The sequence below is a fragment of the Watersipora subatra genome, chromosome 1 (assembly GCF_963576615.1).
Source record: "Watersipora subatra chromosome 1, tzWatSuba1.1, whole genome shotgun sequence".
Classification (NCBI taxonomy): Eukaryota; Metazoa; Bryozoa; class Gymnolaemata; order Cheilostomatida; family Watersiporidae; genus Watersipora; species Watersipora subatra.
In genome coordinates this window covers 8676180-8703037 of record NC_088708.1, presented here as the reverse complement: position 1 = coordinate 8703037, position 26858 = coordinate 8676180, and the positions used below count along the sequence as shown (strand labels likewise).

The following is a 26858-nucleotide window of genomic DNA, read 5'->3' as shown; positions in this document are numbered from 1 at the left end:
GACTTCATCATCTACTCTTTGCTGGAGCCAATCAAATGGTTTCTTTTGAATTCATGCGGAGACAGGCTACTGCAGCATAATCTCTATATATATATTACCAACGCACATATGCCAATGATACTTTCAAGAACAGGTTTAGGAGAAATGCTGTGTAGACCTGTATCTTTTTAAGTGATACACGTGTTCAGCAATTATAATTTTATTACTGTACGGATTACAATACTTGTGCAGGTACGTGATGAAATTTATTGTTTACCAAATGTTCTGATTGTTGTATAGTTTTTATTGCAGCTGTAAAGGTTAATAGGCTGATCATGAAAATTAGAAAGTAACAAAAAATTGTATGTAAGCTTGCCAACACTGCTTCCTTGAGACATTGATTGATTCAAGCTACAATATTTTAATAAATTTCAGTCGACGCTAGCAAGTGCTTGTTATACAACTTACTGCATTATCTTTTGCAAAATATTTTAGTGACATGCAATAGTATTGCAGGGTTTTCACCATCAGAAATGTGGAATGTTGCGGTCATCTTAGGCGCTCTCCATCTACTTTTTCATGCAGTGCAAGGTCAAGGACGAATCCCAAAATCTCCGTAAGTCTCTGTTCTTCTAATCAATTAGAAAAACATCTTTGGATATTTGAATGAGTATTAGTTAAGATTTAGCGTCTAAAGCAAAGTACACCCTCCGCTTCATTTTCTTTATTGGATTCTGTCATGAACCGTGTTAGCTACAAATATTGTAATCATAACACTGGACATTTAAGTAAAATAGCTTTCTTTCCACATAATCGTGTTTAATTTTTTTTCAGTCTGAATTATTCAGAGATTCACTTTTGCTTAGCTATTTTTGTCTAATATAATCGTCTCTTTCACGCTTTGTACACGAAGAAAAAATGCTTTCAAAACATCTCACTGAAGATTACAGCAAGACTAGAATCACATGATAGTCCAAAACATCTCACTGAAGATTACAGCAAGACTAGAATCACATGATAGTCCAAAACATCTCACTGAAGATTACAGCAACACTAGAATCACATGATAGTCCAAAAGTGAGCTTTTAGAGTATGGCAAAAAATGTCATATTTTTCATAATGAAAATAATAAAATTAATTTTTAAATGCGTAAACATCTGCTATGCAAGAGTATTATTCTTTTTTTATTTTATTTCAGCAACTCAGGCCACTGCTGGACTGAAGGGCTTTTTTTAGTTTTTGACAGGTCATTTGCGGCCATGTATAGTACCCACATGTTAATGGTTGTCAAAAATGTCTCCTGATACTATACTCAAAGCGCGATAACGGATAACATAGACAGTGAACACGCAGACCATGAGAGTTTATTAGTGCTCTCATTGTCCATGTCAGTAAAGTGTTACTATAAAAGTGTCCTTTAGCTATTTGCGACTCATGCAAATTGTGTGACTATCCTATAACAAATCAATATTTTATTACTTTCTAAGTCTTTGGGACTTCTATTAAATTAATGGTTATATGTAAGTGTGACAAGGGTGGAGCGAAACGCCTATAATATCTTCTTCGGGTTTAGCTCTTTGACAGTCATCAAAATTGTTACTAGGATGCACCGATAAATTAATTTCTTTTAATCTTATAATCCGAGGAAAAGCATGTATTTATATAGTCTCTCCCGATGTCAACAGTAAGGAAGCGAGCAAGACTTTTATTACTGAGCTTATCTGCAAGTCATCACCACGGTGACGTCTATTATTCCATGTAGTTTACCCGAAATAACTATAAGCCTTGCTATAGAGTATTTGGGTAACAGATTAATCCTTTTTAAACTTTGTGTACTTTAGTCAAGAGGAGACAACTTCTCTAGTGTCGCTGCACTTTATGCGCATTTAGCTTAGAAATGAGATTTATAAAACATGTTATTGTAGGAAAAGGTTGACTGCTATTTTATTAGTTAGAATCTCTATAACGGCATTGAATGTTAAGTGAGTATAAATTAAGGTGGTATTCAGTTAGACATATCTGTCAGTCTTGGGCTCTCGTTGTTTTTGCGCCTGCCCTTGAGTGGTAACCATAGCCGTGATGCACTCTTCCGTTTTTAGTAGTTTCCTAATATTTATGGTAGCTTAAATGCAATATTGATCTTATGACATGATTAATCAATCAATTTTTTGATAAATTAAAATTTAATTAGCACAAAATTATAAGTTTCAATTGACAACTGCAGCAGGTTACTTTTACTCATAGCAATTTCAGGAGACTACATAATTAGCTATATTATGCATACGTACTTGAGGCGATTGCACAATATGATAGAATGTGAAGTATCAATTAATATTCCATTTGCTGTTTGTGGGCCAAGATGGACTTCAACTCTATCTACCGAAAGTTTCCATCTTTTTACGCTACGGTTTCTGCACTGGCATATTTTTGCACACAATCATCATGCTATAATGAAGTCAGTAAAAATTCCTAAGATTTCCTCATTTTTGAATCATTAAAGTACCTGCTACGCCTGTCACTAAAATTGAATAAAATAGTTAACCACTTTAATTAGGATGATACTGCCAATCTAAATTTAACTGTCAACTAGCCGACTTTAGCTCATTTTCGTTGAATCTACCGTCGTATTTTTCAGTTTATGAACTTTCTGTGACTACAACCTTCAAATCACTATCCCGACTCCTCTGCAATACTATTAGATTACTAACTTTCAAAACAATTTTGTTCCACTACCTCAAAATTCCTGATTTCTGCCTTTTCATTTTTCATTTGGCATGTAATAAAAACATCATTTTGCTGACGATTACTAACTCAAAAAAAGTTATACATACATGTATGTACATGTACATACATGTACGTACATGTACGTACATGTATGTACATACATGTACGTACATGTACGTACATGTACATACATGTGTGTACATGTACGTACATGTGTGTACATGTACGTACATGTGTGTACATACATGTACGTACATGTACACACATGTATGTACATGTACACACATGTACGTACATGTACACACATGTACACGTACGTACATGTGTGTACATGTACGTACATGTACACGTATGTACATACATGTACATGCATGTACATACATGTACATACATGTACATACATGTACATGTACATACATGTGCATACATGTGCATGTATGTACATACTTGTACGTACATGCATGCAGGCAAATGCACATTGATTTATAAAGAGAAAAACATCTTCAGTTCATGTGTTACATACCGTGGCACTGATGAGAAACAATCACATGTAGTCAAGCACCAGTGATAAGTTAATTAGAGGTGATTGCCCTAAACCACTGATGAGGTGCTTGATGAGGTTACTCTCCTTGCGCCAGGAACAGACTGGCCAGCAACCAACTGGCCAATGACTCAAGCATCGCAAACTGATTTATAAATGCACTCTAGTGACTTTTTAGTCTATCAGAAAATGTGGTTGTCACGACAAAATGATTGTTACTGCAAGCTGTACCAAAGGTAAAAATAGCATCAGCTTGAACCACGCAGAACCATTTAATTACGTACAGGTATAATAAGGAAGCTACTCCAGCATTTTATAGGATCTATCTAATAAAGAGACGACACCAACATACAGTATGTGTTAGGTTCTCTAAATTACCAGCATCTACATCTCGATTGCATTCAAACAGTGCAATAAATGCTTTACACACAGTTGAAGATAAAGGCTATACCTACTCAGTAGACATGACGTAGCAGGTGCTCTACTCATCTTCTGTCATAGAAAATAAAAAGAGTTATCCAACCTGCAGCATCTAAAATAGACCAATCGCATCTCATATTCCCCATGCTGTTAGATTGAAAAGATATTGTCTAGTCTAAACATCTAATCGACTTTCCTATAAAACTTTGCTAGTGAAAAAGGTCAAGGACAAAGTATATATGAATAAAATTTTTAGAGGCCAAAATTTATGTTTAACCGCAAACATCAAAAATGATATATTTTCAAAACCTACAGAAGATCCTGGTTGATTCGAGTTTACTTCTTTTACCAAAACCTAGCAAATAGGTCTGCAATTATTTGTAAATATTTTATCACTTGAGGTATTATTTATCACTTGCAGGTATCGTTTAGCATTAATGAGATGAATCAGTGCCTTAAGATACCCGAATATTTAAAAATACTGTCAAAGCCGCATATATTTCATGACAGTAGGCACTCTAAACCGACGTTTGCGCTTGCAATGTGTAATTAATTAGTTCCTTTTCGCAGACCCTCAGCCGTTGTCTGTGTTGATAAAGGGTCGTTATTAATCTAAGTTCTTCTCTGGCTGCATCATTATACACTCATGTATCGTACTCTTTACCCTCGACACGCATCCTCTTACCGCATCTGCCTAAGACGGAGGAGACAATGCATTATACCTTCTACTTTATACCCTAGGACACTTAAGTATTCGCGGCATCTAACTTTCGCGTTTTCGCGGAGTCATCATCACGCGAAAAATTCATGCGCGAAACTAAACTATCATAACGAACTAGCGAAAATTCGAAATTAAATAGCTATGTTCTACGCAGGCCTGTATTCACTGGTTGCAAGTTGGGGGGCTAATGTTAGACGACTAGTTATGAACATCTGGGGTGTGGAGAAGGGGGGGGGGTGCTGTAAGCTCCCAACAGGTTTCTCTTATGTAGGGCCTTAGCCGGGCCTCTCACGTGAAGTTTTAAAAAATTTTATTGGCAAGTATCAACATTTTTCTATTTTTTGAGATTTACTTTGTTTTAGCTGATGTGACTGACAAAACGTTTTAAAATTAAAACAGGCAAAACTTGTATGCAGTTAAAAAGCTCAGAAAGAAGACATCTTTTTTTAAGCGTTTTAACAAAGATCATTTTTGCCGATTTTATTTCAAGTTCATTAAGTAGGATATGGGCAAGCAGATGTTTGCTAAAACTTGATATTTTGCAAACCTTTATAAAAGTCGTTAACAAGAATATTTTGCCGCTGATGAAGATAATAATGACGCCTAAGAACTACTAAAAGTTGACGTTTGTATCTATGGCTTCGAATAAAGTGATATTCTACAGCGATAAAAACCTTTCTATAGCCGTTGGACTATGAAATTCCTAAAAAGTTGGGGCGTCTTAGCCGGCCAGCTGTCCAAGGGAATACGGCCCTGTAGTTCATTGATATCCACAACAAAATCGTGATATTAGAAATGCAGATAATTTTGTGTGTGATTGAGCTCATTGGGAAATTTCTAGTAAATTCGTTAATACACCGAATGAGCAGCATGGCAAAGCAAATTAAGATAACAAGTTTTTTTGGAAAAGCCAAGACAAACGAAGAAGATGATGATATCAGTTTAGTCACCGAATTTGTAACTGATGAGGATGAAAGTCTGGTAGGTGAAGTCATACAATTAAATAATACTTATTGTAGTGATGAATTTTACTGCCAACCAAAAACGATAACAACCCTCACCAGGTCCAACCATGTTATACAGTTCTGGTTGTGATGTTGGTTGTTATCTATTTTCTTTTTTATGAGACATGTACTGTATTTGATTTTTTTTAAAATTTGAAATATTGTGAACTCAAAACGTGCCATGGCCATCGCTTGCTATAAATACTTGAGATCTAATATTGGTACCATATCGGTCACGACGGAAAGGACCGAGACGTCATTGATAGTCCAAGAAACAAATGGCAGCAAGCGATCACGTTGAATTATCGATTTTTGCCATACATTTATACCTGCGGGTTACAAATACAAACTAGTCGCAAATATAACAACTTTTTTTTACTAGAGGACCGGACCTGAGGAATCTAATTTGTTTGTTCCACTGTATTTATTTTCACATCACTATATTTTCGCACTCATCAGAGCTGCGAAATTAAGTTGCAGCGAAATTTTACTCTGTGTGCTACTCACGAAACTAAATACTAGCGAAATATAAGTGTCCTAGGGTATATAATGATAAGTGAACATGTCTAGCATATGGCAACACAGAGCTCACTAATAACTGGTCACACAGAATTACTAAAATTCATAATGGACATTGGCAAGCTGCCAGTTTGACTCGCTATCCACTTCAAAAGACCTCTGATGAGAGTCTAAAATTGTTAGCTATTTTAAAATATTTGTTAGCGGCCCAAATATTGTTTTACTTTAAAAAATTTATTTTATAATATATTTTTCAGTACCTATGGTAGCTATCGGTATGCTTAAACAAATCCATTGTCAAAACCCAATGCCTGACACACAATACAGATGGTAATTTTACACCTTTAGACATCCTGAGATATAAATAACTTTCAAAGAACTTGTTTTCTCTATTTTTAAACACGCGCTTTTAAGAATTGAAACTTTGATTAATTTTGCTATCATTTTTGCCTGTTCTTGTAGCCAACAAATTATTTATAGTCAAATAATATACAAATTTACTTATACTGCTGCCAACTCCATTTTTGGCATTTCCGCTCTTGCAGCGGCATGGTGCCATTACTGTTAATAAATAATTTTTAACATTCAAGTAAGACAGGTGCCCGTCTCATAAGGCTATTATTATACTAACATACGTTGTGACAAGTCCTTCACGGTTGATACATCACTTCCTAATTTCCTTTCGCAAGCGTGAGACTGGCTGCAGTCCAGAACCTTTGACTTGTTTGACCTGTTTACTGAGGTATAAGCCTTGGGCCTCCACAAACATAATTTATAGCCATTCTTCGCTACCGACCCCAATTTGATTTTATTTTGCGTGTCATATAGCCTATTTATAAACATTGTTTTGAACAGTTCAGAACGATTAGCAACAGAAATAAAGCCCTTAATTTTGTAGGACCTACATAGTAGTGGCGCCTACAAAAATCCGACCTAATGAAGATGTCGTCATATCCATAAGTATACTGAAGTTGGAGTTGTCTAATACCTTTACCGTACAGGCTGTCATAAAATATTTAGTACATAACAAACCAGCTGAACAGATCAGCAGCGCCCAGCATACCTTCACTAGACCTGGCAGCCATAACATAATACTCAAGGTGAGTGCAGGGCATCTCATTGAACTTTTCAAATTCCTTCTGACACCAGCCCTATTTGCGAGCAGCAGAAGATAAATTCAATACAGGCAGGGTTTTGATATGTGCTATTTTATTATAGTATACTATGTTTTTGTGGGGCAAACAAAAGTTTGCTTCAAAAAATTATATATAAGATTATAATGTTTAAAATAACTTGAAATTACAAATACAGTATATTAAGCTTCTGTTTACAAATATGAAACTTGTTCAGCTAAAGGGAACCAGCATTTGTAAGTGAGAATTTAATGTTCATGTACCATCTGAAGAAGCTGCCATTGTCTAGTGATCTAGAGCTCAGATTTTGGAGTCAGAGCATCTTTTTATTAACTGTAACTGTATATTGCAGATTGTGATATTAATTTAATATATTTAAATATATTTATACATACTTAATATATATTTAAATTAATATATTGCGGATTGTAGATTTTGTCTTCAGAAAGTCTACTTACAAACCTATTGTTTCTATATAAAAACAACAGATATGTAAGTTGACTCCCTGAAAGGAATCAGATCTGAAGTAGCTCCCGTGCTTAAATAAAAAGTGCAAGTTAGTTCAGGGTGGGTAAATAGGGTAGATACTTGTTGGAAGGCATTATGTTTACACCATGTAAAGAACAAAGGATTAGTGGTGATCATAAAACACTTAAAAGAGTTCTTGTATCTTGTCCAGACTCATCATTACAGACGCATTTACTGGGGCCCAAAGAGTTGTCACCAACCAATCTGTCATACGTAGCCTGGGTTTTCATCAAACTTCTATGCAGCTGCAGCGCAATCTCCTGTTCGGCCATTTGGTTAGCAATGACCATGACAAGATAATCTCTTTATTAATCTTCCCAGCCTTTGTTGAGGAAGCAAAATGTCATTATTCATATTCTTGTTTGACAGCCCATTCTTTAGAGATAATCTCAATAGGTGTGATGGAGGAAGTCACTTTTACTAAAACTAGCTGTAAGACAACAGAAATGTATATTTAGCCGTAGCCTGGCAGCTGATAAAGAGAAGTTTATATTTTACAGACACCCTCGATCATGGCGCATGGAAACTACTCTATGAAAGTGTCAGGGTTCTCTGATCCGAGTTTGGAAGGTCTGATATTTGCCAATGAAACTAGTCTTGCATTTGACTCGAAGCAAGTCTCCGTGTTTATATTCACAGCCAAGCCGTGGTACAGCCAAAGGCAAGTAGGTAGGTGACAAAAACTCCCATGGTGCTCTTCGCTGCTCTGTATGTCTTGCCATAATATATCAATGTACAGCCTTTCTTACACTCTGTTAAATTGTTGAACAAAACACAACTTTCATGCCTCTTATGCCAAAGACTATCATATTTATTATCTTTTTAAAAATATGTAACTATTAAAAACATGGTATGAAAATACTGCGATAACATATTCAGGCAGTAACTATTGCACCCTCATGTAATAGATGGTTGATACATCAATGTAGACTTCATAGATGATGATACATCTATGTAGGGTCGTGTATAAAGTGTATCGCTGTGAACATTACAGTGAGAATGAGAATCATACCTCTGACACGAGAGCTCAAGCCTGTCTCCACAGCGATGGATGTGAGCCTTGAGGTAATTACTGGCTATTTAATTTGTTTCAAGGCTTTCAGGCTACATCATATAGAATTAAGTTGTAGACTTTTTAGCAACTCTATAGTATTCTCTGTAAAGTGATGGATAAAGGATTGGTGACATCAGTCTACGGTGCCACTAAAATAGAGTTTACAAGTCTTTACCTGGTTGGTTGTAGTTAATAATAACTTTGATCATTTTTTCGTTATGTCACCTCAATTAAATTTAGGAGTTTTCAAAAAACACATGTAAAAGTCTAATATTAGCCAAGTATTATACAATATCCAAATATTAGCCAACAAAATTGGTTAGTCAAGGTCGTTGTATACAATTGATGACAAAATGGTAGCAAACTTCCCATGACGCTAAGAATGTATTTTCTGACAAGACTTCAAAACGTAAAAAGGGGTTATCAGGACTAAAAAGGTAATATATGGGATCGGAGCAAACTGGAATTCTTTTCAACAAGTACGAGCATTGGAAATAGTGCTGAGGCTATTGAAAATGTGTGATTAGCAGATCGGCTCTTTGTAAACCACACGTTTACAACACAAAGAATTTTGGGAACTCTATCTTATTTGTATGCTAATGACAGAGAAACTAAAATAAATCACTTTTAATAGAAAATTGAGTTTTCTTATTAATAGGCTATTCATCTGGAAGTGGTAGTAGCTCGTTTGTTCTGTTTGTGTTGGTCATATCACGTCACCAATACATCATAGAATGCTTAAACACGCGCATGTGTCCATAATCAACTGATGTTTGCCTGGCATGAATTTTGCAGAATGCTAACGGTTTAGTGGTGAAAACGTGGCGTTCCCAGCATACTAATGCTGGTGGAGTGATTAACCTATCCTATCCGCTCAATTCACACTTTATCGGCTATGGTATTTGGACGATTAAAGTTCGCTGCCTCGGCGTTGTCTACAGCAAGATATTCCGTGTGGAGGAGTTTTGTAAGTTCTACAAAATCCATTGTTCAGACATTTTCTACTTTGGTATAGAGTTGATAATCTCTATTGTATTATAGCTTAAAAGATTGTGTAAACGAAATACTAGAAAAGATATTTCACGCTTGGTTGAAGTTCTTTGTTGTGCCATGCATCTTGTGTCTGTTGCTTCATATTCACTTCTCACTTTTTATACCTGACACTTATCTTGTACCTAATCCTATCAAATAACAAAGCATCACCATCTCTTATGAAACCTTGTAAATAGTAACATTCTAGCTATAACGTCATTAAATAATAAAATATTACTGTTTTACATCTTTTTTACACACTGATTCCTGTACTTGCAGATTTTCCTATCTTTTTTCCAAAAGCCTCGACAGCAAACTACATGTACCAAAGCAAAGCGTTGACCGGGTAAGACCTTGCTTTTTGCATATAATTAAAATGAAGGAGTCCTTGTGTGTCCTCAGGGGCGTGATAGCGATCTCTCTGCATTGAATTCTACCGATTTATATATCTCTACAGGAGTAGTATTAGTACTGTAACTCAACTCAAGGACATTTATAATGAGGGAACCCGAGATGAGAAAACTGACCAAATAATTGTATTGCAAAGATAATAGCACAAGTTTTTGGTTTCACAAGCTCGACATTTTGTGTGTACTAAATAACTCTGTAGCCTCAAGTCTACTTCTTACATAAAATGTCTGAGCGTGTGGCAGTGCGAAGATTAATTAGAAATTAATAGCCTAAGCAAATCGGCAATGTGGATGCTTGTATATCAACGTCTAGCAAGCTGAGATGCAAGACAAAAACTGATTTAACAAACAAAACATTTTAGCCAAAGTGTATTTCTTCAGAAAGTTTCATGAGAGGTTATTTTAATGTTTCAGAACCTGTTTCTCATTGGCACACCGATCCAACTCAACAGTTAGAGTAGAGCTGTTGAATGCAAACGATAGTAAAGTGTCCAATGTCTCACTCACTAGAGTCTTGCCTCCCAAGGTTAGTTTTAGATTTTAAGGTTTTAAAGTTAACTCACTGTTCTTCAGCATATTATTATTATTACTATTATTATTATTATTATTATTATTATTATTATTATTACTATTATTATTATTATTATTATTATTATTACTATTATTATTATTATTATTATTATCATTATTATTATTATTATTATTATTATTACTATTATTATTATTATTATTATTATCATTATTATTATTATTATCATTATTATTATTATTATTATTATTATTACTATTATTATTATTATTATTATTATTATTTTACTTAATTCAAAGATGAACTTGAGCTGAGGTTTTATTAGAAAGTGTCGGTATTTTTTCATCCTTTGCGATTGTTTTTGATGTTTGAAGTTATCTGACTGCCAGGATGTTTCAAGATTAAGATCGACAAAACTTGATCGTGAATAAAATGCTCAGAAGAAAAATCCGTTTGAAATGACATCACTAGTTGTTATCGTTGCTACTGTTGATATCGGCCATTGTCTTCAAGTTTTAACATCACGCGTCTCTATTCGCTCTCTACGCAACTATCGATGCTATAATCACATTTTTCATTTAATCTGAGCGTTGTAGCAGCTATCAAGTTTTGTCGAGTTTAATCCTGAAACTTCAAACCTGATCACCTCAAACATCAAAAACAATCGCAAAGGATAAAAAAATACCGATACTTTCTGATAAAATCATTGTGTAACTTATCTTTACAGTGAGCTGACTGCTCTTTGGTATACCGCTTCACTTAACGTAAGCAATCTGTGCAAAGAGTCAGGTTGTCAAGCTTTTCCTTTAAAGATATTTCTAAGTTATCCAAACTTTGAATAAAGTGTTTGAAGCCTACCAGCCAAATTGATAACTTGAAAATACGTCACGTTTAAACCTCGTCATCAGATGTGAAAATAGCTGTAACTGTATACATGTACTGACTCTTGTCTCCTCTCTTTCTTTCCTAGTATACATATGGAGTGAACAAGTTTGCTGTGCCTCCCAAAGCACTCGCCTCACTCGCAGGTGGAACTGGCAACTTGATAGGCAAACAGCTCAAAGTGACGGTCTCTGTAACTGACTGGACTTCCAATATCACAGTTGACACTCATTCCACAACTCGTGTCTTTTCCGATAAGATTGTGCTTGAGTTCTTGGGTGGAAAATTTCGAACTTTCAAGCCAAACGTTCCACTAAAGATATTTGTAAGCCAATATTCTCATACATGTTTAGCTATTTGATTAGCGTAAATTTTAACATTTTGGATTGTAGCATTTTTACACTTATCCTAGTTTCAGAGCTTAATTCTTGCCAAGATAAGTATGTAGTATATAATTAGTTTGAATTTATACTCAACGTAGTTCTATTACTGGCTAGTCGTTTATGTAATAATAACATTACGCATACAGATAGCTGTACAGAGAGCAGACAACTCCCGTCTATCTAAATCTGACACACCTCAGTCGGTCACACTCATTATCACAAGATCAAATGTTGATGGAACAGAAACAACTGTGACAGTGCTAGTGCGGGTTCCTAGGACTAGCATTGTCGAGCACTCTATTCAGACTAACTCTAGCACTGAAAAGATTTTTGTCAAGGTAAAATTATTCATTTCATAGTCTAATTGAGTTCATAGCTGTATAACTTTAATTCAAGTTAAGGAGATGTTTACCTACTTTTAGTAAGTAATACATTATCTACGGCATAGAATAACCAAAAGAATGTACCTATAACTTATTGGTATTAGTTATCATTAACAAAATTATGTTTTTCATAACTTGCCAAAAAAGAGATCAGGAATGTAAATATATAAGAATAACCCTTTTAACAATTGTCAATTAAATAAAAAATTTAGTTTTGGGAATTGATCCTTCTTATAACTAACTCCTTCCTAGAAAAGCAGAACTGTGATAAACAGCCTAAAATACACAACACCGATATAAAGTTTTACTATTCATATTTGACTCAATGTGATGATTGAGTTCCTGAAATTCACCTATTCAACTATTTATTTTCGCTGAGCTTGTCTTTTTTAGACGCATCTGGGTAGAACAAGCTAAAACTATCCCGAGTAATGCTGTTTATACTGAGCGTCAGATTTTAAAGCTAATATTATATTCTGGTGCAACATTAGGCCCAGATGAATGGGAGGTTGGATACAGAACAGCGTCTAAAGGCCACCAAGGAATGGTCTCCTAATAACCATTATCTAAACATCGCCACCACAACTACTGATCCTAAAGTTGGAGAATTTATTATATTTGACATTCACACAACCATGCGAGTTGACTGCATATACTACTACGTAAGTACATGTGCTTTATAATTATTATTGTGGGCTAAAACTGTTCTACAATGATCTTTACTGGGCCGAACTGGTTTCAACTGGTCTAAACTGGTCTAAACTAGTCTGATACTCTCACTGTCCAACTGAAACTAAAATATTTTACATGACCAATAGTATAGCTTCTTTCCATAGCCTGAATAGTTTAAAACTTCATAAACCTTGAGGAAGTCTTTTTTGTCTACGACGTAACAGTGTATTGGGATTAAACTTTGTAGATTGTGTCATCAGGGAACATAGTTCTCTCTGATAGACTTGCCATGCACTCTAGACATCGTCTACTCTCTATTGCTATAACTAAAAAGATGTCTCCTGATGCTACGATTGTGGCCTTTTACATTGCTTCTGACAGACAAGTGGCGGCAGACAGCCTTCAGTTTCATGTAGATGTAACAAAGCTGCACAAAGTAAGTCTCATTGCTTTTCTCACAGTGTATGCTACTCTTAAAGGTACATGTAGGTGTCACCCTTCTACATAGTGTTTTGAGGAGTCAAACACCAAATAGTTCTCTGTCAATTTGACTGACTAGTAAATAACAATGAGAAGTAAGTACTACACTAGTTGATTGGACCAACTGAACTTGCATAGTAAGATGTTTCTATTTTGTTTAAGATGGATACAGTTCTGTACCGTGGTAAGGATCTAACAGCCAAAGAAGTCAACTTAAAACTAGAGGCAGAGCCCTCTTCGTATGTCACCACGGCTATGAAATTAGTGGACATGGCAGGCCAAGGCTTTGTTAACTCTTTTACATGGGAAGAGGTAAAACAGTTCAAAAATTTCCTTTAGCCTCGTAGTCAATCAGTTTATTATAAATATAATTATTCCTATCCAACTTCTGTAATATTATTTTAAAATTTAAATATTGATTTTGAAATATTTGAATAATGTGCTAAATCTGTTTATCTTCAGCCATACTACATATGAGCTTAATGCATTCTGGGACTGAGCTCGTATGTTAATTGACTCACGTCTCAAGGCACTATTTCGTATATAAAACAACTAAGTACAAATTAATCCGTTACTACACTAAAAACATCACCTAAACAAGATATTACAGTGGAAAAATGTGTTTTAATTGATGTAATTTAGTACCTACAATACCTATATAATTGTTATGTTCTGCAGTAAAATGTAACATCCCTCTGTGCACTACAGTATGGAGTTTTTACCTTTGAGACAGACGTTGTGGATAACGACTGTCTGAGAGAGACTTGAGAGCAACGTTCTCAGTACACTAAACTTTTGTGACCCGACGTAATATAAACTTTAAATTAAACTTTAATAAATTTGGCTTACTAAACACACACTTGAAGCTGAGTTTTAATCTTTTACTAAACTTATTTTTGTAATATCTGTTTCCTGTTGAGCATTTTTTTCCAGCATTCCCTATAACTTTTTAGCCAACCTATTGAAAACTTTTTAAACTGATTCAATGATAAAGACCGAGCTATGCTGTTCTCAAAAGCGGCCTCTCGCGTACTTAGCCATATAGTGTCATGGCCATCGAGAATCGGCTCGTATCTCAGGGAAGAAACTTGCTACAAAGTCAGCTCATATCTCGAGTTTATTGCATGTTGAAGCACTTGTATGTAGAGGTATGACTGTATATTGAAGCTGGATAATTCAATGTTCTACAGGTATACAGAGAATTATACACTTATGATAATTCACTTACTCCGAGATTTCTTCATCATTGGAAAAGCAATGGTCAAGTAAGAGGAACATTTCGTGCTGCCGCTCCAACCTTTGGACATGATCCTAACAGCACCTTCTTTGTGAGTCATAGCTCAGGTTTCAGGCAGAAGGCATAGTACCTCTGTGAACTACATAAGTACATGTATGTGTGTAACTTCTCTTTGTGGAGTTGGCTACTCTTACATTCGTGTATTGGTCATCCATGTTTTGGCCATGAAATTCCTAAATAATATAATTGTGTATTTACCAGTATATGATTGTAGAATTCTGGACTGTACATATTCACTGATGCCAATGTATCGTCGATGAACACAACATGCAACAGAACAAAGGGTGAATATCCCTGCATGGATGGGGAGTCTTGTTATAATTATGATCAGATCTGTGACAAATCTGCTGTCTGCGCCAGGGACCACAGAGATGAGATGGGTTGTCCCCTCTCACTACATCCAGGTAGAACTATGGAAAAGTCGAATTTTAAACTCATTTGAAAGATTCTTGTGATGATGAAACTGTTCAAGCAGTTTACCATGAGCTGTAATGTAAATAAACTTAATAAAGTATGATATGTTGTAACATAATACAATATACTGTATAATATAACTAATTATAATATGTAATATATAATTACATTAGATTATATATAACATATAATTACATCAGATTAAATATATTATATAATTAAATGTAATATTATGTAATTTAACGTATATAGTACAATACAATATAGTATAACAATATATAATATAGTGTCACATGAATTATATGTGAATGCTCCAGGCATGTATAAAATCCAAGCTATGAACCTACAAAGAATTAAACAATGTTATAGCACATTAAGAAAAGATGACAGACAAGTCTTAATAATAATAACCCTTTGGCGCAGGTCAACAGCCAGATCTACCCGATACGGCTTTAAATGATGACCGGAACCTTTGGAGAACTCAGCATACGCCATTTTGGCAGAATGATGCATATTTTGGCTGGAAAGACACATATACTAAAGCTGATGGAAGAGATGATGTGACCTTAAACCCACCAATCCTACAAATACCGTGGCAAATAAACAGTTTTTCTCTTCATCCAGAGCATGGTTTAGCTATCTCAAAACCTGTCACTCAGCAGGTAGATCGAATACTTACTGTTCATAGATTAATTTAATAAATAACCTGCTGTTTGTGTTATGTATTAATATAATTCCTTGTTCATTGAAAGCTATCAATGGTTGCATCAACTATGTAATAGTCTAGTGACTCTAGTCTAACGGTCTTCCAGCAGTGTGGTCTGCATTACTGAAATTATTACATGTTTTAAAAAGTTGTAAAGAAGGCAGCCAGTGATAACATTCAGCTTATTTTATCAAGTGTCAATCGGTGCTGCCGGTTGATTCGTGTGGAGGCCAAAGTGCAATACGAGTTCATCATCTGACCTACTACTTGCTTCTTGCAGCTGCTTATGGGCAACTCACTGAGTGTGAGTGGAGCGAGAAGTATAAAATTTGGAGAAATTCTTTCTCTTAAACTCAGAATTAGAAGTCAGTGGGAGGAGCCAATAGATGCACTGATCTCTATTCCAGCTTCTAAGGCTTATGAGTTTGTTCAAATTGAAAGAGATCATTCTTCAAGGATTCAATTGGTGAAAGATGAACACCAAGTAAGTTTGTGCCTGACTGTCAAGTTTTCTAATAATGTTTTGATGTACATTTTTTAAAACAATGGTGCAGATATGCAAAGATACACACATTTGAGGAATATTTTAATCAAAAAAGAATTTTGCTGAGATTAAAAATGTGTAAATAAGAATACAGACTGCTACTAAAAATATTAATTATTTCTTCTTAAATTTTAGCAATTATTTACATGTAAATCTTGTAATAATAGTAAGTAACTTGCCTCACAACAGAATTTGTTAGTTTATAGAGCAAAGATTGTATAATTTAAAATATTTAAGGCTTTTATGTTGCATTTGTGCTAAATAGGTATTGAATGAACTTATTTAATTTCCAAAATGCCAGCTAATAATAGTTTTCTATTTTTATACAATGCACATTCACCTTGTACGAATACTCTCTACAGATTTTAGTCCCTCTCCTCGAGAAACAGATGAGAGATATTTACGTCCCTATTAGACCCAAGAGAGTTGGTCCCATTTCAATACCAGTAAAACTTCTCAGTGTTATTGGAGAGGACAACAGAGTGTGGAAGGTCTTTGTCACTGTAAGTCGTGCTTATGCTTATTTATCACTTACATACTTTTCATAAAATCTAACTGTTTATGCTAGCAATGACTTTCAAATGTCTTTTGTTGTCTAATGACCTTCTATGACATGTCAATCGCCTAATCCACAGCTTCTAAAGCACATTAGTCGTTTGCGTAATAAGTCCTCTGCAATGCTACTGGCGTTTAATGATTCTTTACACGCATTGCTGTCATAATTTTTTACCAACTAATATCAAATTACTTGCAGTAAGGAGGAATTGTATAAATAAAGTTCAATAGACTATGTTATTGCATTAAACTACAGTAAAAAAGACCTGCTCAGTAAAGGATAATTCAAAAATAAACAACTTTACTTTGTGTCCACAAAATTTTGTTTTAAATTTGAAAAAGCTTGTTGTAGAGAAAATAACATGATCTAATTCAAAGGTTTAGCCATTCTTATCATGTGAGCAGACTTTGTTTGAACTAACAGTACGAGTCCAAATCTGACAACACACATACATTCTCTACAATGTACATTAACTTTCCTCTACTTTGTGGGTTTAAAAGAAGCCTTATTTGAATGTAGAACGAGATTACAAAGGGTTTGTTACAATTTATTGCAACTCCAGAAACCATCCATAAATAAAGCATCATTTTATAACATAAAGCAACTTCAAAGGTTCCTATTTATAACATAAACTGCTGTTTAAACTGCATGCTGAGAGTTTTTAATATTTCTCAATATTTTATTTAAAACAGAAACTTTTGTATAGTGCTATTAACTGACACCCATAGTCCATATGTTTGTCATCTATCATAACGTGGTTCTTAAAGGCTTTAGACATCAGAGACAAGTAAGCTGTCGTTGCTAAATTGTAAAAAAAGAATCTCATTGTTGCAGCATAGCGGAGTTCCAGACATTACCAATATAACAAGTTACCAGGTTGATTTAAGAACAACCAACTCTGAGAAACTTCCGGATCTTCACATACCGGTGGATGAAGAACCACAGTTGCAAGAAGAGAGAATTCTGAGGTACATACCAGGATCTGCTCAATCGACAATCAGTGTTATAGGTTAGTAAAACCTATAAATTTATATATATTTATAGAATCTATTAAAAAAAAACTAGAGTCTATCAGCAGTGTCTAATAAACACCGTTAGAGCATAATATTAGCAAAAATCAACCGGCCAATAAGACAAGCCCCCATAATCTCTAATACAATGTTGGCGGTGTAGTGCTCGGAATAAAAGCGCCAGCTATTTTTTATGAGAGTCTACCAATAACTAGTTTACTTTTGTAAGCTTGCAATATTTTCAACCTTCCAAAAACTGAGTTGCTGAAATCATAGCACTAGCCTTGCGAACAGCGAGGCTAGTGATCTGGAAAGAGGAGGAGGATCTGGAGGATCTGGAGGAGATCTGGAGGAGGAAAAGACAACAGCTAGGTTGAGGAATGAAAAAATTTAGTTTTACTTTAATTCTGTCTACCCATTGGCCAATCTTACTGTTGAGCTGCCGCTATTTAGCTTTTACTGTTGAGCTGCCACATATAAAGTATTTGCAATTACCAACGGTGAACAAAATTGAATGTATTGATAAGAAATATTGCGCCCAAGAATCCAAGAGCAGAAAATATAAATATATTTCAGGAGATATCGTGGGAATACCATTATCACCAAAAGCTGGAGGCCAACCACAACCAATAAATTTGATGGACCAGCCATACTACAGCGGATCTGGTGCAACATTCAATCTTGCTGTTAATATTTACACCCTAAATATGGTTAAATCTCTCGGCAAAATTTCTAATTCAAAGTTACAAGACGTGGCAGCAAATATTGACTCAGGTATACCATACTAGATTTTGTATTTACGGGTGAACAATTTGGTACTTTCATAGAATTTTTCTCAAAGCTCAGGGCTACCTCAGTTAGCTTTTCCAGACTGTAGACCATTTTTGTCTCTTTAAAATACAGATATTTTAATTTATATCTTTATCTTGTTCTCAAGGTAAATTAGTTAACTTTTAATTCTTTTGTAGCAATACAGGAGTTGTTTGGTTACCTCCAGTCAGATGGTTCTTTCCTTGAATTCCGGTGGAGCCAGAAGCCAAGCACCTGGTACGTGTGTAACTATTTAATGAGCCTATTAATACCTGCCTAGTAGCTTTTCAAAAATAAGTATTCTAGGTTTGCAAAGTGTGTACTGTGTAGATGACTCTTGTCATAGGTTGGTTATGTTTCTGAGCAGTTGGACACTTGGTTAGTATTAGCATAACTGCGAATCTATTTTCCAGGCTGTCTGCTACGGCTCTGGACGTCATGGCAGAAGGAGTGTTGATGAGCGACTTGGAGGATTACTTCCAGCTGCCATCTGAGGTTCTGAACTTAACCTCATCATGGCTTTTAAAACAACAGGACAAGAAAACAGGAAGATTTATTGAAACTGGACCAGAACACAACCGACTATATGCTGTAAGTATTTAGTTATTTCATATCATCTACTCTAGCGGGCAGAAGTATGATTCACAGTTGACACTTGAGACAATGACGAGTTGTATCTGCATGTAATGCTGCTAGCATACACTACTTGTAGACTGCAGTGCATTTAATATTAAAAAATAAACTTGCCTTTATACCTGCAGACTTAGTTTTATGGGTTTTTGATGTTGTGTTGTCTAATGTTTCATTACCTGTCAGAGAAGTCATTAACTTGTAGAGACTCTCTATGCCTACTAGTAAAGAATAGAGTTATCCTTTATAAATGGGAGACAATCAAGTAGTTTGCTTTTCACTCAATATCATTTATTAAAAAACTTTGAAAGCGGCAATCATGAAGCTTTTATAGCGATTGATTGACTTTCCATAGACTTATACTTGTGCAATGGCTTGAGAGAAGGCTGACAGAAGGTTGAGAAAGGCTTATTAACCTTGGTATCCCCAACTTAGCTGAGATATTAGTGGGAGGATACAAAATAATTTACTAAAAGCACTAAAAGGAGACTTTTATATTAAACACGCCATCACTGCTTTTTATTAACTCAATATAACCCCTAGCAAAGATCTCCGGTCATTGGTTTCATAGGTCATAGAACTTCATTTTATTTAGTGTGTTTTATTCTGCAAGTCATAAAAACAAGTTCTAGAAATTGTTATGAGTACATATAACAATTATAAAAAAATTTCTGCGCAGCTATATATTTATATAAGGTTTTATAGCCATGCCAACACGGAAGCTTATTAGCATTAGCATTGACAACCTACATGTATCTGTGACCAAGAACCTATCAAGCTATGATCTGAATACATATACTTTACAGAGCAAGACAGATATTGAGAGAGATGAAGGAACTGTAGATGGGAACTTAGCTCTGACAGCCCTCTGTGTGGCTTCTTTAAAGAAAGCAGCTGATGTAACAAGTTTGGTAAGAATTCTGACCTTATTTGTGCATGGACAGATAACTCTCAGTTTTTTTGTGATAGCAGTCGGAAGGAAAACTTATGTCCTCTGTTCGTCCACAAAAGAGTGGGCAGTTTATTTTTTAATTGCTGCATTAGACCCATTATGATGTTGGCAGCAAATAAAGTGTAAAAGAATATAATTGTTGATTGTGATAATAATTTGTGAGAAGGTATTATGAAACTTGAGGATTTTTTTCAAGGTGTATTTGTGTTGTATGAGATTTGTTTTAATGCCTGCTCATTGAAGCTTTTTCATATCATGCAGTAAAATCTCTCCTCTATTGTAGGATGCCAAAGTTGTGCGAGCCATAGAGCTCGGATCAGGCTATCTGGCTGAGAACTACGCAAAGACAAATGACCCTCTGGAGATGGCTATTGTAACTCATACTCTGCTTGTGGCTGGAGAGGACTCTGCAAGCAAGCAGGCCATGTTTAGGTTGCGCTCCATGAACAGAACAGGTATCTAGAACAAAAATTCTCACAAAAAGAATTGCCTTTCAAGTAAGTCAAGTCATAAGAATACGGATGGCGGTACCCGCCAGTAGAGTTTAGATATATACCAAGTTTCAATACAGCGATAGTGTTGCATCTGGTGAATCAGTGCTGACAAGCGCATCATGTTCCCATTGGGGGCTATAGTAGAAAGATGGTTGTGCAACACCTTATGTCAATAGTAGAGAGATGGTTGTATGACACCTTATGTCTATGGTAGAGAGATGGTTGTGCGACCCTTAATGTCTACAGTAGAGAGATGGGTGTACGACACTTTATGTCTATGGTAGAGAGATGGTTGTGCGACACCTTATGTCTATAGTAGAGAGATGGTTGTATGACACCTTAAGTCAATAGTACAGAGATGGTTGTATGACACCTTATGTTTATAGTAGAGAGATGGTTGTGTGACACCTTATGTCTATAGTAGAGAGAAGGTTGTGCAACACCTTATGTCTATAGTAGAGAGATGGTTGCGTGACACTTTATGTCTTTAGTAGAGAGATGGTTGTGCAACACCTTATGTCTACAGTAGAGAGATGGTTGCGTGACACCTCATGTCTATAGTAAAGAAATGGTTGCGTGACACTTTATGTTTATTGTAGAGAGATGGTTGTGTGACACCTTATGTCTATAATAGAGAGATAGTTGTGAAACCGCTTATGTCTATAGTAAAGAGATGGTTGTGCGACACCCTATGTCTATAGTAGAGAAATGGTTGTGCGACCCTTAATGTCTATAGTAGAGAGATGGGTGTGCGACACTTTATGTCTATGGTAGAGAGATGGTCGTGCAACACCTTATGTCTATAGTAAAGAGATGGTTGTGTGACACCTTATGTATATAGTAGAGAGATGGTTGTGTGACACCTTATGTCTATAGTAGAGAGATGGTTGTGTGACACCTTATGTCAATAGTAGAGAGATGGTTGTATGACACCTTATGTCGATAGTAAAGAGATGGTTGTGTGACATCTTATGTCTATAGTAGAGAGATGGTTGTGCAACACCTTATGTCAATAGTAGAGAGATGGTTGTATGACACCTTATGTCAATAGTAAAGAGATGGTTGTGTGACATCTTATGTCTACAGTAGAGAGATGGTTGCGTGACACCTCATGTCTATAGTAAAGAGATGGTTGCGTGACACTTTATGTTTATTGTAGAGAGATGGTTGTGTGACACCTTATGTCTATAATAGAGAGATAGTTGTGAAACCGCTTATGTCTATAGTAAAGAGATGGTTGTGCGACACCCTATGTCTATAGTAGAGAAATGGTTGTGCGACCCTTAATGTCTATAGTAGAGAGATGGGTGTGCGACACTTTATGTCTATGGTAGAGAGATGGTCGTGCAACACCTTATGTCTATAGTAAAGAGATGGTTGTGTGACACCTTATGTATATAGTAGAGAGATGGTTGTGTGACACCTTATGTCTATAGTAGAGAGATGGTTGTGTGACACCTTATGTCAATAGTAGAGAGATGGTTGTATGACACCTTATGTCAATAGTAAAGAGATGGTTGTGTGACATCTTATGTCTATAGTAGAGAGATGGTTGTGCAACACCTTATGTCAATAGTAGAGAGATGGTTGTATGACACCTTATGTCAATAGTAAAGAGATGGTTGTGTGACATCTTATGTCTATAGTAGAGAGATGGTTGTGCAACACCTTATGTCTATAGCAGAGAAATGGTTGTGTGACACCTTATGTCTATAGCAGAGAAATGGTTGTGTGACACCTTATGTCTATAGTAGAGAGATGGTTGTGTGACACCTCATGTCTATAGTAAAGAGATGGTTGCATGACACTTTATGGTTATTGTAGAGAGATTGTTGTGTGACACCTTATGTCTATAATAGAGAGATAGTTGTGAAACCCCTTATGTCTATAGTAGAGAGATGGTCGTGTGACACTTTATGTCAAGGATGTAGCTTTGAAAGGTCAAAGAAAAAACAAACCATGTAAAGCAATAGGAAAGCAAGACCTATGCGGAAGACCTAAGTTCTATGATATTCATGATATACTTCCTCTAGACAGCATTTAGAAGTTCCATGATATTCATGATATACTTTCTCTAGACAGCATTTAGAAGTTCTATGATATTCATGATATACTTTCTCTAGACAGCAAAGAGAAGTTCTATGCCAATAGTTAGACGACTGTTCAGACTGGTAAGGTCTGGCAAGTTTAGAATACACTCCGGTTTACTGAGATCATAATCAACAAAAGTTTAAAAATATTTTTGATACAAACAAGGGTGTTAATATTAACATTTGTACAGCCTGGCAGTATAACTTGCCTTTGTTTTTGCAGTAAGAGATATGAAATACTGGTCAGATGAAGATATACCAGCTATAGAGCGACAGGCATCAGGACTAGATAGCACAGTCTTGTTGATGCCTAAAAACCGATCCGCTGTTGGAGGATACACCGTCACAGCAACCTCCTATGCCCTTCTAGCATTTTTGGAAAACGGCGAGTCTGCCAAGGAGATGGACTCTATACAGAAGTTTCTACAAGAGCAGCATTTATCTGTGGGAGGCTTCTATTCATCCCATGTAGGTTCCTCATATTAGATTAATAAGATGTCGTGTTGTGACAACTCCTAATTTTGTAATTACTGTACATACATGTAGCTTCACATTCATTCTGGCTGTGTACTGCATAAACTTACTATGTTGAAATACGATGCATTATTCTCAACTTGACCTTTTGGTAGAATAATGACCTCTAACATCTATTTACTTACTTGTTGGTTCAAAAAACACAGTCAGTAGTTAATACGAGCCTTCTCTCCATCCCTCAGAAAGAAACAGAGTAAGGAGAATGGAACATCACTATAGAATATTCTCTTCTTTCAGGATACTCTCAGAGCTATGCAGGCTCTCACCAAACTCGCTGAAAAAGATCAGGACAGAGCAACATATGACATGACCTTCACCTTTAGATCTGACCAAAATGAAAACTGGGTGCATTCTATTCACCTCAACAAAAATAACTGGTTTGAACTTCAGCAGTTTCGGGTTAGTCGAAGTCTTTTCTTTCCATCGATGACCGTTTAAAACAAAAAAATGAAGCTTAAATTCTTTTTTATGTAGATACCAGCAGATAAATTATGTTGCGCAACAAAATATTTACAGGCACCCTCACATTGGGGAACAATTCAGACAACAGTAAAAGGCAATGGAATAGCTTTAGTGCATCTCACAACTACAAAGCATGTCCACGAGCGCTACCTCTTACATGAACCATCGACAAAAGGAGTTATTGATTTGGGAGAGTTTAATCAAGACATCACCACAAGGGGATTCAATCACACTTTCATAGATTTTAAACTGTGTCCCAGGTATATTCTGCAGCCATATCTATAGACTTAATTGATGTTAGATATCTTATGAAATCATTGACAGTTCTTAAACTACGCTCCAGGTATATCCTATAATAACTTTTATGATTTAAACTCTGTCTGAGGTATATTCTGTAATCAATTCTATTGACTTGAATGATGTTCTAGGTGTATCCTACAACCAACCACCTTTATGCATGTTTATAGCTATAAGATAAACATGACGCCAATGAAAGTCATTATAGGATGTACCTGTGACATAATTTAAACAACTGTAAACCATGTCACATGTATATTATATAACAACGTTTGTAGACTTAAGGTATATCTTATAACTATAAACTTTAAATTTTACATCTCATTCTCATTATAATTGTATTAATAGATATCAACTGAATCCAATTAAATCAGATGTCTAAGTAACCGACTGAACTCTGTTATTCTAAAATTTACACATCTTCGATCACAAGTTTTTTCAAATTTATCTAATTATTAGGTATTGTCTTCTCCTTTTCAATTCAAACCGGAACAATTAATAAATATTCTAGAGCTGTAAGCAAATTGTGCCATTTTACACATTGCAAAACCTACAGAGAGAGTTTATAAGCATTACCTGCAGTAGTGCAAACTGACCGAGTTTAGAGGCAGCTGGCTGCTTCAACAGCAATGTGATATTCATAACCTTTCTGACACTCTATATAATGGTGAGTCATTTGCTACAGATGGAATGGTAATGAGACTCGGAGTGGAATGGTTGTAATGGAGGTCTCCTTACCAAGTGGCTACAAAACTATTGATTGGGACCTGCAGAAGTATATTCAGAGCAATACTCACACATCCTTGAGGGCAGCCGAGTTCACAGGCACTCAAGTGAACGCCTACTTTGATTATGTAGGTCAATAACTCATCAAATGTTTCCAACTTTCTTATGTCCGGTACGAATTATTTTTTAATTAAATTTTTCTTATCAAAAACACCTAGTAATATGCTTACCTACTAGTATCAGGAGCCATGGGAAGTTGTCCAGATGAATGTAATTAAAGATTAATTAATCTGTCACCTATCAGAACTGCAATGGCTGTTATGATGTATAGGCTATGACCACTATGCTACAGAGTAGGCCGTCTGTGTAACCCCCCTCGTAAGACCTCTAATCTACACTTAAAATATGCAAGCAGCCATTGCAGTGCCATAATAATATAATAATAATAATAATAATATAGTTTCTTGTATGTAAATAATGACTAGTATTATAATGACTAGTAAGCAATGACCTATAATAGGTATAGTATAGATGAAAAGCTAACAGCTCACCTGTAAACACCTGTAAACACTGGGCTCAGTGCAACAGCCATTGTTAAAACAGAACTTTGTTACAAGTTCTAGTTTTGAGACTAAGTATTAGGCTGGAATTTCCATACACTCGCATCATGGCTTTTACTGTAGATAGGTAAGGATTTTTAAACGTAATATTCTTATTCTTCAAAGTAGGCTTCCTGCTAGTAAATGGTTTTAAACATTCAAAATTATTTGACAAGCGGATCTACTGTAAGTTTTAGATGAAGAATGGGTGGTGTTTGTTGCAGATAAACAGAACCAGACATAATTGCATAGAGTTTACAGCAACTAGAGAGTTTAGAGTGGCCAATATATCTGAGCAGACGAGGATAAAAGTCTATGAATATCATGAGCCAGGTAACAAGAGGATCTCAATATTCGTTTCAGTGCTAGACAGCTTTGGCTATAAATTAGTTTCCTGTATTCAATATGCTATTGTAAGTATACGGAATGTTAATATCATGCTGTATACTATAAAAATTCTCAGAACATGAGCTTTTGACAAGTGTAGACAAGTTATATGCCTATTAACGAAATTGAGCAGAGTTGAAATAAACTCAGAATTTTTTTATTTTTTTACTGTATATATGTATATGCTATCAGTATCAAGAACTTCTATAAAATGATTTACTGTTCAAAGGACTTCTGTGTCCATCATTCCATGGCATGCAGAAAATTACACTGTATTATAATGTAATTTATACAAATTTATTATAACCTGTCAGTGCTTGTCATGCAATGGATACCATTAGTATTTTAGTATTACAAATTGAGCATTTGTATAAACAGCGATGCTGATGGCAAGAAATGTATTTTGCAGACAACTTCCTGCTGACATTCTATGAGAAGATAGAGCTGAGAAAGCTGACTGTCTGCCTAGTCTGTGGTTCCTATCAATGCCCATATTGTGAATTCTACAATTCATCTCCTAGCTTAAAGTCCAACTTTTCTCAAACAATGCTGCTGGCAATCAGCTTCTTAGTTTTATATTTAAATCTTACACAATGGAAGAGCTGAGGCTACAATAACCTCATCTCGGCACATAACAACAATCAAACCTAGTTTTTAATTCTTTTTAATTTAATGATATTTATTTGATGTGATAATTATATTTATTCTTTTATATTGTTTCTGTAAAACGACAATAACACGAGGTGATAAGAACAATTATGTTATTGTTATTTTTGTGTCCTCAATCTAGAGATCACCATTTAGTTTTTTACATGACAATGAAATTGATGGTTTTTATAATATTTTATGACAGCTGTGACAGCTTTTGGGCCTGATTGTAAATGTTTTAAATTGCCCTGGTTTAATGTATTAAACCAACCCAACCATAAAATTTCAATAAAATGTCATAAGCATTG

At 35.4% G+C, this 26858-nt stretch overlaps 1 protein-coding gene across 1 annotated transcript; it reads left to right on the top strand.

The window, feature by feature from the left end:
• Positions 1-512: 512 nt before the first annotated feature.
• Positions 513-26858, top strand: LOC137396248 (CD109 antigen-like). Its single transcript, XM_068082470.1, has 29 exons — positions 513-595; positions 6807-7008; positions 8070-8238; positions 8564-8634; positions 9419-9590; positions 9935-10001; positions 10480-10591; positions 11565-11801; positions 12006-12197; positions 12734-12904; positions 13162-13350; positions 13557-13706; positions 14585-14722; positions 14906-15095; positions 15529-15767; positions 16092-16295; positions 16718-16858; positions 17746-17920; positions 18498-18673; positions 18868-18968; positions 19145-19322; positions 20168-20272; positions 20597-20768; positions 23121-23365; positions 23669-23830; positions 23948-24153; positions 24876-25044; positions 25740-25848; positions 26312-26858. The coding sequence occupies exons 1-29, from the start codon at positions 513-515 to the stop codon at positions 26506-26508; spliced, it is 4722 nt and encodes a 1573-aa protein (XP_067938571.1). The 3' UTR covers positions 26509-26858.